We start from the raw sequence: 21,244 nt of genomic DNA, 5'->3' as shown, positions 1-21,244 counted from the left end.
GTAATTTAAGGGATAAAAAAAGGGAGCTTGTCAAGGAGAAAACTCCAAATAAAGTCCTGCTGAAAGTGACCTAAACATGGGTACGGGCAGCACTGCGGAGTGGAGGGCAAGCACCGCAGCTGCAGACGATGGAGCCAAGCTCCAGGCCTCCCTCTGTAAGCCAAAACGTCTTGCTAACAATTTTTTTTTTTTTCTCTTTTCGTCTTGTTTTTTGTCTACGGTAACACCTCCGCCCCTCAGTGCCGGCGCTGCCCCCCCTCCGCCCCAGGGCCTCGGCTGCCGGCTGCGGGCGGGAGCCGCCTCCCAGCCCAGCGCCCGCCTTTTCCGCTTCAGGGGCCGCCTCCCGCCGCCACCTTCTCCCGGCCGCGGCCGGGGAGGTGTGACATGGCTGCCTGCCTCCGCGACCCGCGCACCCGGGCGCCCGCCGCCGCGCAGGTACCGCGGGGGGTGGGGTGGGGGCTCCGCCGGGCCCCAGCGCAGGCCCAGGGGCGGGTAGGAGGCGGGAAGCGCCGTTAGGGCTGGTTGAGGGGCTGAGCCTGACGGGGCCGAGTTTAACGCGGCCTTGCCCCGGGGAGAGAGGGGTCTGCGCTCTCTTCCGGACCGCGGAGCCACGACAGCCTCGGAGGGGTTTTGGGGTTTTTTTTGTCCTCGAAGGGCTGAGGTAGGAATTGGCGAGGCCCAAGGCCAGGGAAGAGGTTTGGAGGGTTCTGCGGATCGAGAAAAATGAGGAATAAAAAAAAAAAAAGGGAGGGCTGTAGTGAAAAATCCGACAAAATATAAATAAGACCGCTTGTTGGAATGTCAAAGCTTATTAAAATACCTCGGTGTGGAAAAGGATTATTCTAATTTCAGGATAAACTCGTCCTGTAATTTTTTAAAACGTGGTGCTTAAAACTAACATGAAGGAAGCCTTTGTAATGCAGACGAACCTGGTTTTAATAACGTCTCTAACTTGTGCAAGCTTTAAAAATACTTAAAGAATGTGCTTACCTGCACACTAGCTGCAAGCTGCCAAACAGTGTTGTAACTATAAGCTGTACAGAATCCCTGACATTTCACCGTAAAATCATGGAAAGAGGAATAAACATGTATAGGGTATCCAAAGACAGATTTTTAGAATGCTGAAGGAAATTGGGGGTAGAGAAGGTTTTGTTTTCTTTTAAATAAAGGCATTTTTAGAGCTGCAGAGGAAAAGAAAAATTACACTTTACAAAATAGTTGAACTTTTCTTTTGATAAGCAAGTTCTTTTGATCATATTTTCTGGTATAAATATATTGATTACAGGGACAGACTTTAAGAATTTTACATGCTTTAAATAGGGTCCTTAGGATATAAATTATTATGCAATTATTCCATGCAACTCCTCATTAACATTTGGTCTTACTCTGTCATTTATTAGACTTAATTAGGATAAAGCAGTATCAAGAATCTTGTTCGCCTTTCTTCTAACAGTAAGAAAACTTTACAAACATCTCTTCTAGGATGGTTTTGATTTGGATTCAAATACCGACAGAGAGCAGCAGACCCTCTCTCTAAATGGAGACTGTGACGAGCTCATACACTTTTCCAAAATGTGCAATTCAAATCAAGAATATTACTTGAAGCTAGAAGAGTTGAAGAACGCCCACTTGGAGACCATGGCAAAATTAGAAAGTATGTATCGGAATAAACTCTATTTAAAAGGAGTACAACACTTGGACAAGAAAAATGCTGCTTCTAACAGGTGTTGTAGGTAAGTTTGGTGGTACCTTTTCTTTGAAGATTCTCAAGTGCTTTGCAGATGTGTAAAACAGTAGGTATGTTTCTTTTTCTGGGGCTGGAAAGTGTTACTCTCCCCCTTTCCTATAAGCAGATCTCAGAGAAGTTAGTTTTAATAATAAAAATGCTTATTCACCTTGCTAATGGACTTGTGAGATTTACAGGTGTGTGTGCAGCAGAGACTGGGCAACATGTTTAGGAACCCACAGCACCTTTCCTTAAGAAGTGCAGACTTGTTCATGATCGGCACTTAAAACTGTGGTCTGGTGTGAGTGTCCAACATGCTTCACTTTTTCCTTCTCTTCCCCCTCTCCTCCTCCTTACCAGTGCTGTTCCTTTTTGTTTCTAATGCTGATACCTTGAAGTGGAAGTTACTGGCTTTGCATCAGTGTTGGACTGGACTCAAAACCAATTTTTTTTTTCCTTTTTTAAAGGCCAACTTGGGAAAAGAGCTCGTATCAACCTCTAGATTTGCACGAATCCTTTTCAGACTCTGATGTAAGCGATCCCTTAGGCTTAAGCATATCTGATGGGTCTGACAGAGAATTAGTGTTTGAAGAAAATGGTAGTGAAACGGGATCATCTGCATTTGCTAAGCAACGGATTGAAAAAATGTGGGACGGGTTCTCTGTGGAAGACTACATCTCCCACACCAGACACAGCATACCAAGCTCACCAGCCTTCAGAAGGATACAGAAGAAGAAGGCATGGTCACCAAAAGTTACTGTGCCCAAGCCTTTCCAGATGACTATTAGAGAAGCTAGAAAAAAAGAACAGAATATCAAATCAAAGTCACAGATCGAAATGGAAAATAATTTATTGAAGAAGCAACTAGAGGAAGAAGCAGAGTGTCAGAAAAAATTCCGAGCCAACCCAGTGCCCGCTACCGTTTTCCTTCCACTCTATCGTGAAATTGTGCAACGAAATGAAGAACGCAGGAGGTCTGTGAAAGAGAGAAGCAAACTCAAGCTCTTGGCTTCTCAGAAGCCATTTAAATTCCTTGAACGAGAGAAGCAAAGGAGTGAAATTAGGAAGAGGCAATTAACAGACCTTTCCGTACCTGAAAAGAAAACAAACCTGTTCAAAGCAAAACCAGTTCCTAAATGTGTTTATAGTCCAGCAGTTAATGACAAGCTAAAGGAGGAAGAGCTCTACAGAGAAATCAGGATCAGAATGAGAGCTGAAGAGTTGCTGCGTAATTCATCTCTACCCAACAGCAGACTGGCTTTAAAAGATACCAGTAAAAAAAAGAAACACAAGGGCATTGAACCAAAGCAAACAGAACATAAACCCAAGATCAAATCAAGTGTTCCAGATTTTGAACGACTACACCAGAAATTTCAGAAACGGTTCATGCAACAAAGACAAGTGAAACACCTTACAGTCTGTGAACCTTTTGATCTTTGTACCCCATATATTCCCTCAAACAAGGAGAAGATTTTGAAGGACATTCAAGAAGATGAAGAAAAGTTGAAAGAAACACGCTGGCCATATGCCTCACCAAGACGGAAACCTCAAATAAGACATTCAAGTGCAAATTCACATCTCTCGGGATTTGGAGAATCTAAATTGCCAAAAATCACAGAATCTACAAGACAACGGCTACAAGCCATAAGGTGACCCCTTTAGTGATGCTCTACATTTTACATAAACTTTAAGAATAGACTCCTTTTGTATTTCTACCCATGTAGTCATTTTTTTCATGCAGTGAATATAATGACAGAATTTATTAACATAAGGGCTTAATTATATGACTTAAAATATTTAAATGTAGGGCTTAATTACTATTTATGATTGTTAAAGAAATAGTAGTGCATTTTCCTTAGAATGTCCACAGAAAAGGGACAAATGACTGCTCTTTCCCAGGATATGCTTGAATCCCTTAAAAGGGTACATACCGTGTATCCTCTCACGCCAACCCTGTTTTCACCCTTTTTTCTCTTTACAGTCTCCTTTGCCAAAGCTTCCTTTCAAGTCTTGCTCTCAATTTAAAATTAATTCAGCTTTAGTTCATTTTTCCATCAGGAATTCACTTGAGGAAAAGAGAAAGCTGGAAGAACAACAAAAAAGGAACAGAACAAAGCAGAAACAAAGAACGAAAAAACTCCAGAAAATTGTAACAGCTCGGGCTGAGGCCAATGACCCACATCAGAGCCTAGCTCAGATGTCTAAATCCAAATTAAAAACATTCAGGTATTTTGTCACATTCCCATGAATCCCAAACCTCTCATTTTACATTGTATGTTAAACATACAATGTAAAAAATAGTGTAGTCTAAGTTTACATAATTACACATTTGGTAAATTATACATTGTAGAAGCAGCTAGTAAAAAAAAGGGCCAAATTTAGTATTTCAACTGGAAAATTGTTGCCCCTTCTAATGATTTTAAGCTGTATGTTCCACCTTAGAGATTAGCTGACAGGAGATTTCTGTGTTTTCTCAATTGACATATCAACTAAAGAGGAAAAGTTTAAAAGAGAAGGAATAGTGTAGTACAGAAAACCTTGTACTGATGGATTGATAGATATGTTGGTACAACTTTGGTGGTAGCTGTCTCCTAAAGTAGTGAACGTTTCGCAATTCATTTCTTTGTCCCAGCAGGTCCCTGCTTAAGAGAATATTAGAGCAGGAATATTATTTTAACTTAGTACATGTATCAGCAGCTAACCAGGAAGCTGCTGGTGCTTAGGAGAAATGGGATCCAGAGTTAACTTTAGTAGGGATACAAAGGAAAGACTGTTCCCACACAACTGAGAAAAGTAGTCCACAGGGAAAAACATCAGGGCCTTCTCAGTGTGCTGTAAGAGAGCCATCCAGGTGGCTCCAGCTCTCTCATGCTGATCTAACTCCAGAATCACTGCTTGATCTTGTGTTTGTGGCTAATTTAACTATTTCTGCTTCCTGTTCTTTTTAATCCTAGGAAAAAAAAAAAAAAGTCCTGTTTGAATGAGTCTTTAGTGAGGTTTATAACCTGTCTTGGCATGATGGCACTGCAGCAGTATCATCCATTTCAGGTGCTGTTGTGTGGAGCCAGTGAGAGGTACTGACTGATCTGCCCTTGCTGCTTCATGCGTAGGCAGGATTCTTGGGCAGCAACTATGAATCCTAATTTCCATTAACCGGGCAGATTATAAGTAACTGACAGTAGCAGGGCAAAACAATACAAAAGATCATGAGATATGCATGATTATGAGATTCGTAGCTTGGCCTAGCAACTTTTAAGTTAACATGCTAAACCTTAAGGTGTTTAGAATAGAGATCTTTCTGAAATGAGGGTGGAGGCTCTGCCTGTCTTTATAGCTGCAAGTTGAAAGGTAAAAAAATAAGGCTTCCTCATTCTTTTCTTGCTTCACATAGGTCTCTTCTTTCTTTATAGCTAGAAAGCTGTGGATTTATTCTTTATATTATAAATATACTATAATCTTTATACTATAAACTCTGGGCTGTTACAAGCAAATCTGCTGAAATAGCACAGCACCACCTGCGAGACAATACTGCACATCATTCCACCAGCAAACTTTGTAATGGTTTTTCACCACCATTGTGCCTCCGCTGTGGCCAAAAAGAGAAAATGGAGCAGAAACTGAAGCACACGCATTCTTAAATGCTGAAAGCATGGAAGTGCAGTGGCTCAGCTGAGATACGCTAGAAGCGGCATTGCAACAAGACTTTTGCTTGGCCGTGGGGGCAGGCAGTGACTATCCAGCCCACATCTGTGCCCACCTACCACCTCACCCAAAGACAGCTGAAGCTGGAGCACCCGTGGGAAGAAGCAGGACTTGCACAGGGGCCTGGAGAGCAGGGATGCCGTGGTAGAGATGCAGGTCAAAGAGGGCAGTCTCTTCTAACTATTTTGTTACAGCCAGAGCTCGTTTTTGTAACACAACCAGCAGATACTGTTAATAACAGGAGCTTCATAATGTACGTGTCCTTGGGCAGAAGATCTGCTGACTAGGACAGAAGCAGAAAACAATTTGAGTTACAGTAGCAGGGTGGAGAATTAAGAGAGGCAGTGGGTGTGTTAATAGGTTGGATTTGAGTTCATTCAACAGCAAACTTCATATTACAGTATTTAGCTTAATCAGATTTCAGGAGTAGTGTAAAACACTCTGCTTAGTTCTTGTCTGCGCATAAAACTGTGGTATTACAAAGCAAGATTACCTCCCTAGTGCTGATGCATTAAGGCTGGTACAAGTGCTTAACTTGATAGTGCTTATTTCAGCATAGGCTGGGTAATAAGGTTTATTAATGTAAGTGCTCTTCTAACAGATAATTAGGTTTTTAGAAAGCCACCTGAGAGAGCAAGCAAGTAGCAACAATGAAGTTCACTCCCTTAAAATGAGGAGTAACTTGCCTTAATGCACAGCCATATTGCAGAAATACGGAGGATGGTAAAGGAAAGAGGCCAGTGGAGAGAGAAATCTACCTCTCATAAGACACCCTTCATGCTAGAGCAGGCCCAGTACAGAGGCAGCATCCCAAAGAGGTGTCTGTCACACCCCCAGGATTACAGCCCATGCTACCTGAATGATCTAGTGCTTGCTGTGATCTGAGATACCATTTCAGTTGATGAATCAAGTTTCATCATCCTGCTCTACTGACTGGGCCCTTGACAAACCAACTAGGGAAAAAAAGTGCACTGTGATCCAGAATACAGCCACCCCTCTTATGAGACAGACTGGTAAAGTAGCAAGATTCTTATCAAACTTACCTTAAAAGTACTGATTTTTATTTAATGATGTTAATTTCCTGGTGTATTCTGATTTTGTTAGTCACTTCAAACTTTAATTTTGTTTAGAAAAATTAGAATATCTGTATGAACTCAGCATTTAAAAAAACCTAGGTCTCACACACACACACCACACCCCCCCACTCCTAAGCACTCAAAGAAACTAAGACTCCAAACTCAGCCTCTATTTAACCTCACCAGCCAGGACATCTCTGCTTATCCAAAGTGACTGCTTCAGACATAGTTTTGTTCAGTACCTACAGGGAAGCAACTGCTGTGAAAATATACCTCAGACCCTGTAACCACCGTAAAATAATTTACCTTTTATGTATCTTTAAGTAGGACAACATTTAGTTTGTTACGAGCAATTTAGCTTTCAGCTGCTGTAGAAGATTACTTCTTGTGTTATAAATTAATAATAACTTCTCTTGTGCTCTATTTCCCTTAGGAATTATGAAAAACAGAGAATGCAAGAATATTTGCAAGAGTTGCAAGAAATGGAAGAACGAGTAAATCAAAGGCCATTGCTTTTTGAAAGAGTCACTCAGGTTGTCTTACTTCTGTCTTGCTTCTTAATCTTACCTTCTAATACTGCATAAGGCATTTGTAGTCAAAAATTTTTAGAAGATATTTGAAAAATACTTTTGAGACCAGTATTAGTCCATTTCAATCTCCGTTGCCCCATCTACATATAAACATTACTAATTTTGGTGACTCGGCATTCATGGCTTGCTTGCACAAGGAACAGAGATGCCTGTTCTAAATGTGTTGTCCCATTCAGTTACAACATGAGTAACTCTAAACACAGCAAAAAAAATTAAAGCAAAAATGTGAGAGGTTTAAGTTGGGAAAACAGTGATAAGAAAATTCAGGTATTGTTAGTGTTTATTGTAAAGTTCAGTTGCAGTATTTTTCTCTCTCCATTTCAGTACAACCACGTGCTGGCAGCATGGTCCCTGACCTGTTTCCAAACCCAGAGAGACAGCAAGTCACAGATCATGGCTTCCCTTGTCCCTTCTGTATGTGTGGGCTTCCTGGCCTGCCATTGCTGCAGGGCAGGAGCATCTGTGTAGATTGGAGGATGAGTCCTCCTCACTCAGATACTGCCTGGAGGAACAGAATTTACACCTTCAGTTTCAGAGGCAGAGATACATATCTGTGTCATTTGTTAAATAGCACTGTAAGAAGGTGGATCAATACTACTTTTCTAGGGCAGCAGCTCCCAGAGAGGGAAAACAGAGGAGGAGGAGAGGGGATAACAGAGAAGCCCTAGGAAGACTACGTTCGATTTTTTTCACATGTCCACATCTTCCTCCACCTCTTCAATAGCTATATACAGAGGATATAGCTCTTCATTAGCCAGCGGGCACAGGGAGCAAACCACATTTCAACTAGTACAGAAAAGGAAAATCTGGTGTAAAGATTGCAAGTATTGTTCTGCCATTCTTACCTGCAATGAATAATCCTTCAACTTGTCAGATGCAATTAACGAAATGGAGTATGAATATAAACAAATGTATCAAAAGACAGGCATTTAGCAATGCATTTAGATAACACATAACCACTGTGGTTTTCCTACAGAAAAATGCCAGAATAGCTGCAGAAAAGCATTACTCTAACAGACTGAGAGCACTGGGGATATGCCCAGAGTTTGTTTCAAAGAAAGGACAAACAACTAAATTGCTACAGGGCTCCTATGCTGAAGATTTTAGTAACTCCACTGATGCCAGAGAAAGGTAGAGATTATTGAAAGCTTTTTTCTTTTTGCCACTACATACCTAATAATTAGAAAGTAATTTTTGATGTGTGGGTTTGATTATTTTTTTAAAAATTACTTGTAGTATTTCACAGGTAAATATTTGACTATGTAGTTAGTTTTAGTAATGTTAGCATTAGTATGTATTTTTTAATGTTTTTCCTGAATTATTATTTTATAAAAAAAAAAAAAGAGCAGTGGATACGTTACATAGTGCACTTCAAAGAAAAAAAAATGAAGAACAACATTATTTATTTTTTTAATTTATCCATTTCACCAAAACAATTGGCAGGCTGCTAGTAAGTTACTTCATTCTGCTTTACCTTTACTGAATTTTAAAAATAAGCTTTATTAAAAATTACTTTTCAATATCCATTAGGTGTTATGATACAAAAGGGAATAGTATTGCTTATATAGTTCATTTTTTCATTTCTGTTAAGTCACTTCGTAGCATAAAAGGAGGAGTCTCCTTTTATGTGTCCCCTCTTCCCTTTTTCTTCACCAGTTCCACCCCAGCCAAGTCTATGGAGGTTTGTCCTAGATTACCTGAAGGCAGTACTCCTTTAAAACCTACTGGGAGGCATCTTACCTGAAAGTGAAATCATACAGGCAAATTGTCTTTTCAGGGTCAGCAAGGCTAAAGTGAAAGAAAGGGAATCCTTTGAGGAAGCAGCTGATAGCAGTCCTTGGTCTGAGCAGTCCTGTGAGGAGGAGGAAGAGGAGGGAGAGAAGAGAAAAGGTGTCAAAACCTCCACCCAAGATGGCCAGTCTGGTGAGCTGGAGGATGAGGAAGAGGCAAGAGCCAGCCCTTACGCTCATCAGCTTTGCTCTGCTGGGTCCAGCCCTGCCTCTGACCAGCAATGTGAAGAGGAGGAGGAAGAGGAAGCAAAGGCAGGTCTAATGCTTGGCCATTCCCAGGAGGGGGAGGAGGATCAGTCAAGACCCAGCTCTCGGTCTGACCAGTCCCCTGAACGTAAAGAGGAAGGTCAGTCTGACTCTGAATCTGAGGGTGCCTTCAGATATGAGGACGAGGAATATGAAAATGATGATTCAGAAGAGAAACCCAGTGAGGATGAAGCTGACTGAAAGGAAGGCAGACAGGATGGCCCCGGGGCTCAGGAACCTACTTCATTGCTGGCAGCGAAATAGACACCAAAGACAAACTTGGGACTTTGCTACAGATACAAAATTCTGTGAATTTAAACCTCTTAGCTTAACAGTCTTTCCAGCGCAGAAAGGTTGTCTGTTTTCCAGTAAGAAAGATCAAGTTACCAATTTCCACCAAGAGAAGAATTTACTTTTATATATCTTTTTTAGTCTTCTGTGACATTAGTGCACCCTCTGAAATGAACTGCAGCCACTGCTGACTAACAGTGTCTTGCATGCTGTCTTGGTAAGTACTGAGGTCTTACTTCCAGCTCCTTCTACGTGCTGACAAAGTCAGATGAGATTTTGGAGTAATAATTTGCCATTATTGGTGCCTCCCAGTCTCAAACATTTCAGTACTTCTGGGGTCTGTCCCTGTAACATCTAGGACAGCAATGAATAGACCAGAGCTTGTTGTGCAAGCTCTCTGTTTTTAGCAGAGCAGCTGCTAGGAAGACCACTTGATGTACACTCAGACAAGACAGCCAAATCTGTTCAGTTCCTCCCTCCTCCTCCTCCCATGGGATTTGTCCTCTGCCCACTTAAGTGAGCTGAATCGACTCAGAGATGGGTCAGATGAGTGCCAGGGCCAGAAAGGATTACTGCTTTTGGAGGAAACAAGTTGTTATATCAACTCAATTACTTTGTCCAGCTAAAATATTGCAGTATTGTTTGTAGTAGAACAGTATTGCAGTCACTGAAGGCTCTCCCTGTAGAGGAAAAAAGGCTTAGAATATACTGAGAGGAGCCACTTAAACTTTCACAGAGACTGTTAACACTTAAGTAAGGTAGAAGAGTAAGTCAGTAGAATAATATGTTACACTGTACATCTTGTTACTGTACAACCAGGCTTCAAAACTCTTCCTTCAACTCCATTTTGTTTTGAAGAGCTCTTCCCATGGTCATGTAAAATCAATCCTTCGTAACATAATAACAAGTGCTGACAATAATCTTTGAATTTCTTTATTGAGACAGTAAACATACATTGTAAAGATTCTTACTACATCAGGTAAAAATGTAGCCCAGGAACTCTAGCTGCATGAAAGTATGGAAAGAAGGTCTTTAGTTTCTTACACACTTGCTACTGAGGACTTCAGCTACTACACAACAAGAATGCAAATAGAAGGTTTGGGTTTGTTTTTCTTCTTTTTCTCAGTAGTACCTTCTGCTATTACTAGCTTTCTTGCTAGTCTGTTGTATGCAGTGTTAGGAGAGATAATAAAAGAATGCATCCACATAATGCACCACAAGCAAGGATTTCAAACAAGCTTTGTCAGGGCAGAGTAAAATGCAGCATTGCACATGTGCTAAAAATGCATTCATTGAATGGTAAATACATTTGTTAAAATACCAGGTTTGCACAAGCATCTGCAATGACTAACAATAACAATTTTTATTTTCTTCTATGCTGCATGCAAGGGCACTAACTCTTGTTATTTCTTTCTTCTGAATTTGAGAAACTGTAACAATGTTTGGAAGTTTTTTATCATTTTGCTTTTATTTATTTGTGAAGTGTGAGCATATCTAATGGGGATTTGAAACATTTTTTTACTTAAATAAAATATTCATTGTATATATGTCATACGTGAAAGTATTAATCATTACTTCACAAGGACAACTACAGTTTGCAATCTCTAGTTATACCTGACAAGCCCACAATACAAACTCAAGGTTAGTTTGCTCGTGCTTGTCATATTCTGTAATTCTGAAGAGTTGTACAATAGGTTATTGAATTTGTAGTCACATATAACTGATATTTGTCTCTTTAGTATATAAAATTTTTTGAAAGGCAGCAGAAGAGCTCTAAATTAATGTTTTTCTCATAAAGGTTATTTGAAGAGGTTTCAAATCAGAAAAAATTCAAATCTGTTGTTAAAGGAACAAGTTATAGAAATCACTTTGAGCAGCACAGACTTTCAAAGCGGACGAATCATGAAATTTAAGTAAAAACACTGTTCAGAAATTGCATTACAAACAAGAAAGGGAGAAGCATTCCAAGGAAAGAAATAGCAAAAAGAAAATAAATCAGAGCACAGAACAAAAATAGGGAGAGACAGGTCTGGATGAATTAAACCTCATGAAGCAAAGCACAGCAGTGAAAAATTCATGAAACAAAGAATAAGAGACATGGGCACCACGCTTTCATGAGATGAACAATAGGCTGGCCTAAAATCCAAGTCATGATTTGAGTCTTTTTATGTCAAGAGAATGATTTAAAATTTAGACAAAACAGGAAGAAACTAATAGGATGATGACACTGAAATGCAAATTACTTTATTTAAAGAAAAAACTCAAGAACCTCAACATGAACATGCAAATGCAGGTAAAAATTTTGGTAAATTACCAAGATGCAGAATGGTACCATAGGAAAGGAGAATAGAATATGTAGTACTTTGTCAGAACTCAAAACATTTTGATGCAATTAACATGGAGGAAAAAATAAGTCATTTGATTCACAAAAGTTGATATAATAGAAGTATTTTAAGTTAAGAAGCTCATTAAAGGAGAAATGACGATGAATTATGCTTTCTGGGAAGCTACCTAGCAGGAGGGAGATAAATAGAAAAAGTTCTCACAGATGATTGAATATTCTGTCTTAATATTTTAATTAATGGCCACAGCACAAAAGTAGAAACGTTCAAAAATTTGCAAAGAAAATGAGAAAGGTGTGTCCAAAAAAAGGATTAAAAATACCACATGGGAAGAAGAGGATAACTTTGCATGTAGACTGTAGTATTAAATAATAATTTTGAAGTGCAAGAATAACATTTCTTCAATGGGAATTCATCACCTGAAGCTGTAAGGAGACACCCCTAGCTGACTTGTTGAGCAACAGCTTTTGTACCACAACATGTGATCATGAAAAAGGCAGCGGAATCAAAGGATGTGACTGGCACAATATTTCCAGCAAGACTGGAAGGAGGGTTTTCTAAGTCCACAAATGCTACAGATCCCATTCTGGGTTATTCTAAGTGATTCTCGTGGTACTGAACATAAGTGATAGCTGTGGCTGGAAAATCCGTACCAGGCTTCTCCCTCCCGTGTATCTGCTCCCACCTGCCACAGGTTCCCACTGAGAGAAGCTGGAGAAGTTTGATAGAGGCAGCCTGAGGGGTCAGTATTATCGCTTGGCTGCAAGGCACTGGCTTGCACATGTGTATCATGAGTAGGGGATACACATCCCAGGAAAGGGATGCAGATTCTGGAAGTTCAGTGCTCACAGGCAGCGCGGCTGCTAGGGAAAGGCTCCAATATCTGGGGAACCAGGGCTGAAAATGGTCATGAGATCACAGGGCCTGCACTGTAACAAGCCAGCTGCATTTACTGAAGTTTACAGACATCAGAAATGGTATGTTTTTAGCCATAGCAAATTCCTTAGGAAAAGGAGCATAACTGCCAAGGAAACCAAATAGAAATACAAGGCCCACAGGGAAATAAAAATTACTTTGTTACAGCCAGATGCAGTGCCCTGCGTGACTGTTGAGCACCCATGCCCATCTAACTTGCACTGAATACAGTCCTAAAGTGTTAATAGACAGGCTGCATATAAAACCCATTTATATATATTTCAAACTCTCTATATATTTACCTATATATATACACTATGTTTTGAAGAAGCCAGAAGTTTTGGATATTGTGTGTTTTCTGGGTGCAGGTGCAACACTGTAGTATTGTTCTGAGGGAAGTCAATAACAATTTTGAAAACGAACATAAAAGTGCCACCTGAACACTTCTTCTAAAAAAAATGGAAGTGTCCAACTTTGAAAAACAGGCTGTCATGGGTTAAACCTGGCCGGCAGCCAAGCACCACGCAGCCACTCACTCATCTGCCCCCACCCTGGGGGGATAGGGAAGAGAATTGGAGGGGTAAGGAGACTTGTAGGTTGAGATAAAAAAAATAATGGAAATAAAATTCAAATAATAAGAGTAATAATAGAAAATACAAACAAGTAATGCACAATATGATTGCTCACCACCTGCTGACTGATGCCCAGCCCGTTCCTGGCTAGTGATCACACAAGAGAGAATCCTGAAACCACAATCTCAGCAGTGAGATCAAGCTTCCTGGTCAACCCTCATCTATATACTGAGCATGACGTTACCTGAGGTGGAATATTCCATGGGCCAACTCAGGTCTGTTGCTTTGGCTGTGTTTCCCCCCAGCTTCTTGTGTACTTGCACGTTAGCAGGACATAGGAAGTTGAAAAGTCCTTGATTTCTTAGCAACAACTGAAAACACCTGTATGTTATCATCATCCTTCTTGTATCAAATCCCCTACTGAATCTGAAACACAGCACTATTCTAGCTGCTAGAAGGCAAAAACCCCCCAAACAAATTAGCTCTATCCCAGCTAACACCAGGACACAGGCTCCAAAAGCATGATACCCAGCTGGTCTTCAGTGAGGCTATGGGAGCAAGAACAGCTGCTGCTGTGGACTGTTACACAACATCTTGAGATTTGAGCAGACAACCACTCCTCATCAGGGAGTGTTTATATCTTTTGGTTTGCCTTCCAAATTTACCTGCACTTCTCAAGCATTTGTATGCACAGTACCATTACCTCTAGAAATCATCTTCTCAAGTACAGTTACCATAAGATCAAGCAGGAGATAACATTCTCTTTTCAAGGAAAAAATTATTACGTCATTACCTCTTACAGCTGCTCAAAATCAGGGAATACCAAAAGAATTTGACTTCCTGAAGAAAGTGTTTAAAGTCATCACTGTTTTGAAACTATTTAATTATAGTCTCATTTAGAATCCTCAGGCTTCTGAATGGCAGAAAGCAAAATATTTGCCTGAGCTTAGTAGATAATAGGCATTCTAAAGATCAAAATATATATTAAAAATTATCTCTAAAAATATGTCTATACAGTTGCCCACAAATTTAAGTCAAACAGCAGTTTTGTATGCAGAATACATTTGTCCAGGAATACTAACTAGTCCATTATTACAAGTTATGGCAGCTGCATGCTTACAAACGTTAACATGCAGATAAAATTAGAAACGGTTTGAGGTCTGTCCTCCTCACCCCTCAGTGGAATTTCAGTCTTACATCTCTGGCTGTGTAATATTTTGGTGATTACTTGGCTTTAGGAAAAAAAAAAAAGTCCTTGCATACTCCAGCAAAACTCAAAAATTGTTTCTTCAGTAGAAAGTTCAGGTATTTGAGGAATGCCAGATGAGAACTAAGACTTATAATAGTATCAGAAAAATTCCCATCCCTACTGTATACTAAAAAGCAGCAGAGAAATAGAGGATCACGTGAGTAACGCAAACTGCACTGATACGAAGGAAGTTGTAGGACCCAATGTAGTGCTTTAAATGTTAATTTTATATTACGGAATAACAGTGTTAGGGTGCTCCCACTGCACTAAGTGTGCACAAGCACCCAGAAATAAATGCCCAATCCAGTATGACTGGGCATCTCTGCATACTTCAGAAGTAGTACATCATGTTTACTCACAGAGCAAATCCCTTCACAGACAGCTGAGCATATAAAACAGCTTGATTGTGCCTGAAGAGCACAAGCTCTGTCCTCCCTTTCCCCCTCTTTTCCTTCTTGTTTTTCAGACCCTTTCCTGCAGTCAAATGAACTCACTAAAACAGCCCAGCCAAAAGGAGGGGGTGAGGTTAGGAGACGACAGGGACAAGCAGGACTTCATCCTTTCGGTGCTGGCTGTTATGGTCAGTGTCTCACAGAACCGCATCCCAGGATTAGCCACATGAGAAAATCATCCACATGCTTAAGTGGCTGTAGTACAGAGAAGACAGATGTTTAAAAGCAAAAAACCACTGTTATTTTCTGATAATTAAGACTGTAAATGAGACCATGTCTAATTTCATGAACACAAATGGTACCATGGAAGCCAGTTGTCAACAGAACTAAAAACAAGGATATTTTTCACTTGCACAGCTCAAAATTTGCTACTAATAGTTGGGGCTTACTAACAATAAGCTGATTACTAACAATAGTTAGGCAGGTTAATAATAAGAGGGGTTAGTAAGATTAAGCAGGCTACTGATTAAATAATAAGTAACCACACTACTAACACTGGAAATTCTAGTTGCCAGCATAATGAATTTTTACAAACCATCCCATTACCACATTATTCAGGTCATCAGTCTGTTTTCAAACATAGCCTTCCACATTTACAGATGTACGTGGTTCTCATGAAGGGGTTCTGTTAACTTGCTATACCTTTTAATGCATATTTCATGCCATCCTACATTTTCTAAAATAGATAAAAGATACACAAATTACATTTGTAATAAGTAGTAAAAGCAACCAAACAAAAATCGGCTCTTATCACTGTTAACATGTCTCATTCTGATTAGGTTATGCTCTGGGGAGCTCAGTCCAGTAACACCTTTATCTCCAAACTGGCATTGCCAGGGGCACCATAACAGCTAGTCAGGCAATGAACTGTCAGATCTAATACTGAAAGAGCCACACAAACAGCCAGGTGTGAGTTAACACGCTCCTTGATGACAACCAATTTGGGGTTTTGAACTCCAAGAGTCTTCTAAGTGAAAAGCAACCCCCAATATTACACAGCAGAATCTCGGCACAAAGAGCTAAGGCTAATCTGACTGACACAAAGGGCCTGCTTACGGCACTGCAAAACAACCATTATTAAGAAATGCCTATCAGTGGGTTTATAAAGTTTATAACATTGCAAAACTGTGATACTGCCTGAGGCAGTCACACCAGAAGCATGTAAATGTCAGAGCTGAGATAGTAAGTAATTAATACTTAAAACAAAACCCAGAAAATAAATGTGCAGAGTTGCCCACTTTGAAGACTGGAAAAAACCGATTAGTTCCTGCAAACCTCTGTTTCATTTCCTCAGTGAGAACTTCCCATACCCCTTGCTTGTTAACTAGATTCAGTTTATTCCTGGGTAAAACCTCCCTTCTCCTTATAGTCTGTTAATGCTGATTTAATTCAGGCCTAGCAAGCTGAGGCTGAGTTGAACTCTCCTGTGTAGCTGGTTGGGTATCTGTTTGCCTGCTCCAGCTTGTTTCTAACCCTGAGAACTAGCAAGCTGCCCTTGCAGCACGTAGGCGCTCCTGTTCACATAGCTCCCTTTCCTCCCTTTCTCACTGAAAAGCAGCTCAATGTTGCAACAGAAATCTCTTGCAGCTTCAAACCAGCCGCACAACTTCACTTGTGGGGTTGAGTGGCTTCTGAGAGGAGTATCTAGACTTTTCTAGTCGAACACAGTAGCCAGAGCTATTCTGTACACCCATTTCTCACCAGATAATATGAGTGCATGCATGAAATAATGAAACAGTTCAAAACAGAAGCTGCCAGGTTGCACTGCTCCTTTCAAGAACCAGTAATCACCAAGCACATGCCCTCAGTTTTGAGTCTGGGGAAGACTGAAGCTATCTCAGTGACTGCACATTTTTCTGAACACAGGCAATGATACCTCTACAGTTTGCATAGCTGACCCAACATCAAGTGGTCTGGGAAGCTGGTAACATCTCTGCATTCTTACAGAGAGCTAAGGCCACACTACACAAGGGAGACTTTCTCAAAGGCTTTCTGTAGTTCTCCATCTTCTCTAAAAGTGAACTGTTTTCTTTCTTACGTATAAACCAGAGGTACTAATACATTGAACGTTTAACACATTAAAAAAACCACTATCCACTAAGCTTGTTATGTTTCTGAAGTTGCAAAACACAGGCATGTTGTACAATTATGCTACTTTGCACTGGCTGGAAACATCCTCATTTCCAAATGGGATTAGCTGGAGAATACCCATAGTCATTGACACCCTCAGCAATGGTGAGGCAGTATATATACTAGGTAATATTCGACTTAGTGTAAAGAGTAACTAGGAAAAAGTTGCTTAGTTTTATTCAACAGCTAGTTCTCTTTTAGCCACCTCAGACAGTACAATACCAAAGTCTACTGTTTGTCCTCCTCACCCTAATGCAGAGCCAGCAACTCTAAAATGCAAACCAAACTCTGTTTTACGCCACACAGCTGAGCTCAGCACTGTTTATCTGTGAAACACACTCAAATTTAACCCTAAATGAAAAGAAAATCCACCCTGGAAGATGCTTCTGTGGAATGAACCTCTACATAACTCCTCTCTCCAGGATAGAGGTGCCACATTCCAAAGAAATTTCCATCCCCTACTATCACTGGGAACTGAAGGGGCAAGGAAACCCAAGTGCGGAATGTTCAAGTACACCAAAGGCCTTCCAGCATGCAGTCTACAGAGCCCTTTCCTCACCATTCTTACAAGGCTTGTGTCTTGACACAGAAAACTCCAATATCTGCAAAAAGATTTGAATTCCTCAGGCAGAAGACATTCTGGAAAGGCCAAGTATTAGGATAAAAGAACAAAGTCTGTCTTCATGGCAATTAACCTGTAAATGAGATTCATAACGGTTTCTCAAAATGGAGTGCAAAAAAATCCAAAGAAACTGCACAGCAGAATGTTTCATCTACACTCATGAATCACCTTGCAGGAAACAAAAGTACTTTCCATGATGTGGTAAGATTATTATTTTCTAATTTTTTACTAATAGTTTTACCAAAACTTCAGTAAAACACATTATCTAAACAGCACAGAGATGCTGAAAACATGCTTCCCTTTTCTGCTTTGAGTTGTACTCCAATCTAACGCAACACCATTTATCACCCATTCAACAAAGGCCTGCAGTTCTGCTATTTCCTTCACTCAGGCATCCTGTAAAATAATGGAGAAGATCATAACTTGATAAATAATTTGTTATTTGTGCATACATCTCTGTGGATACCATTTGCTTGCCATAAATGAGAACAAAGGGCTGAGGCAGCATGACATACTTGATAAAGTACTTCTGAAATTTTTTTTTCTTAACCAACCTATGGTTTCACAGAACAGTTTGAAATGAATTAGAAGTTTTCTTCAGGTGAATGTTCAGGTGAAAGGGAACAGTCCCTCTCCTCTCTGCTGGCCGCTTGCTACGGAACAGTGTTTCAGGCTTGTAAAGTCAAGATCAAAAAGTCCTTCTGAGCACCCAGAAAGCCTATTCAATTTGCTAAAGTAGTAGAAATAATCTCTGCAAAACCCTCCATGCCACAACAAAAGCCCTTTCCAGCCATTTTGGTGAGCATCAGTGTCCAGCACAAGGGGAGGGAAGATCAATGACTGCTAGTAAAGGCAGGGGAGGTCAAGACAAGCTGTTAATTTGTCTCAGTCATAATACACAAGGACATCCTAGGTGTGTGTTCCCTAATTTTATTGATGGTACAAAAATCACTTCTCAAATATACTGAGGGATCTGACTGTTGTTTTTCCCAGACTTCTGATATAAGCCTAGGACAGTTATTCTTTACAGTCCTTTTGAAAATCCCACCTTTGATGTTCATTACAAACTTCTCCCTTAAACATGGAACAGCTGGGAGGCATGGGACCAAATAGGATCTATTGCTCACATAACTGTGCACACAGAAACCACTTTTTCACCAGCAACACTGTGTTGCTGGAAGACATACTTGGTCATAACTTTTGGGGGTATTTTGTTTTGGTGGGGTTTTTTGCCTTTTTTTTTCCCCACAGCTAGTGTGAAATGCAATTTTGCCGGTAGCCACATAAGGTACACAGTACTATACCAGCATGCCCCTAGAATTCCTCATCTGGATGCAGTCTTAGTACCCACAAGAGGCTGAACAGACAATATTCATGTTTCTCCAACATCTACAGTACATCATCTCATCTAGAATAGGACTGCAACCTCCTCACATTGTCCTGCCACAAAGCCTTGAAGCAATTTTTGAGGTGCAAGAAAGCAGCCCAGCCATCCCCCTAGGACTGGCAAAACCCCTTTGAAATTTAGAGAAAAGGAGACAACAATCCCCTCCCTCCCAAATGCACCCTCGCTCCCCAGAAAGGTGGGGGAAACAAGATTTTCTACTTTCCCGCACTTATCCATTCAGTTTAATTCTTTCAAATGTCTATAAATTTTCACTCAGTTCAGTTTCTTGATCTGTTCCCTTGCCAGCCATGCTGCTTGTGCCATCGCAAGGGAGAAATGAGAATAATAGCAAAGAGGAAAAAACCAGCCTCCTTCAGCAGTAATACCAGCCTAACCTGTGCATGAAAGCCTCCTTGAAGACTAGGATGCTCTGCAGTCATAGAGGTCTGTTTGGATCCACTGGCTGTACAGGAGAGCAAGGGAACTGGCTGAAGCAGAAACCCTGCCAACCATTCAACACCAAAAAAAAAAAGCAAAAACATTGCCAATGGCAGACTTTCTTTTAGCAATCAAAATCAATACCCTCAATTTTGCAGCAAATCTGATTTTCCAAAAAGAAAATATCCCTTTTAAGAAAAGAATCCTAACAGAATTGATATGAAAGCTACATTCCAAAGGATGTAATAATTTTCCACATGGGAACTGACAGTCTTTTAGGTTTTTTGTTTGTTTGTTTTGTTTGGGTTTTGGGGATATTTTTGTGGGTGGGTGGGGATTGTGTGGGGCTTTTTTAGAACTTCCTATCGCACAAGCTCTTTGGACTCTGTATCCCAGACATTTTGCTGCAGAATGTCTACTTACGTCCCAGTCAAACAAAGAACAATCATAACAAGAAGTATTGTACTCTGTACTATAAACGCTGGTAGAATGAAATGGAAAGATTAAGGAAACAATAATTAAAAATAGAACTCTTTTCTTTCCAAAGGAAATAACATGATTTTTACCCCAGTGACTTTTGTCATTGCTATAACAATGGTTCGTTTTAGGCCATATCTCACCACACACAGAATCAGGAAACCCTGGTACACATGTCCTACAGCAACTGGGGCTTTGTTTGCACTGTGTGCCTGGGACAGCACTGCAGATTTCAAGGGACTTTCTAGAGGTTAACACAGCTGTTTCAGAGGTATGTTTTCCTAAAGTACAATTCTGACCATACCTGAAGCACTGGAGAGCTCTGCAGGTTGTAAAAGTGAAGGTGACTTGCTGGAACATCTCAGCTCTCTAAAGTAATCTATTTTGCAATGGGGCAGGTTCTGCGACCAACTGCTGATCAGATCCAGATCCCAGCTTGATAAAGAGAGGGATACGTGGCAGAAAAGCACTCAGCAGTGCATTTCCAAGCACTCTTACTCCCCTATGTTTGATGTTACAGGAACCATGAGAATTCAGTTCTCACGATTTGACTCACTAGAGAAAAATTATCCCACTTCCCTTAGTCACATAGCAGTGTTGTGACCTGCAAACTCACAGCCCTGGAGAACAAGGAAGCATAAGGATGTCTTCACTGCTTCCCCCAGTGTTTTGCCAGGAAGAACACAGCTTCACTACCACCACCAATGTGTAGTGTTTCTCTTTATGCTGTAGAAATATAAAGTTCCCATTAAGAATGTATTCTTCTTTCCTAACATGAATGACAAAGATCACATTAGGTTTTTTTATTTACTGTACAAAGCTAAAAAGCTGTTTTTCTCTCTCTTCAATACCAATGGACATTAAGGGAAACCCTGTGCCCCTTGCAACTTCAATGGTGCAAAACCTGCTCCTTTTTTCATCCCTCCCGATACAGGAAACAAGCAATAAGCCACCTTTTTTTATTTATTTCAGAAGTTAAAACACTTCAGACTAAGCACAGGAACTGGAAAGAAAACAGCTGTACACTGGCATACATACATCAACACATCCATGATAAGCACCTTCTCATTTCCAGAAACAAGATTTTTCCCTTTTCCCTTTTGAGCTTGGATTTAACTCTTCCATTTCAAAAAACAGCTTGCTGTGCTTCATGTCCATCCTCTCATTTGCTCTGCCTCTCCATCCTGAGTTCCTTCCAGGCAGGCTCTTAAGCTCCGTTTTAATTAACAAGTTACACCA

The 21,244-nt window shown here is 40.4% G+C and overlaps 1 protein-coding gene across 2 annotated transcripts; it reads left to right on the top strand.

Moving 5' to 3' along the window:
• Positions 1-333: 333 nt before the first annotated feature.
• FAM161A (FAM161 centrosomal protein A) lies at positions 334-11,020 on the top strand. Of its 2 annotated transcripts, XM_074911636.1 has the most exons (7): positions 334-435; positions 1,483-1,733; positions 2,194-3,375; positions 3,785-3,952; positions 6,938-7,037; positions 8,071-8,225; positions 8,872-11,020. In XM_074911636.1, the coding sequence occupies exons 1-7, from the start codon at positions 385-387 to the stop codon at positions 9,329-9,331; spliced, it is 2,367 nt and encodes a 788-aa protein (XP_074767737.1). In that variant the 5' UTR covers positions 334-384; the 3' UTR covers positions 9,332-11,020. The 2 variants fall into 2 exon arrangements, with proteins under 2 accessions (XP_074767737.1, XP_074767823.1); XM_074911722.1 differs by lacking the exon at positions 3,785-3,952.
• Positions 11,021-21,244: the final 10,224 nt, after the last annotated feature.

The sequence above is a fragment of the Athene noctua genome, chromosome 1 (genome assembly GCF_965140245.1).
Source record: "Athene noctua chromosome 1, bAthNoc1.hap1.1, whole genome shotgun sequence".
Taxonomy (NCBI): domain Eukaryota; kingdom Metazoa; phylum Chordata; class Aves; order Strigiformes; family Strigidae; genus Athene; species Athene noctua.
Note: the sequence above shows the minus strand (reverse complement) of the source record. Positions and strands in the feature narration are given on the sequence as shown.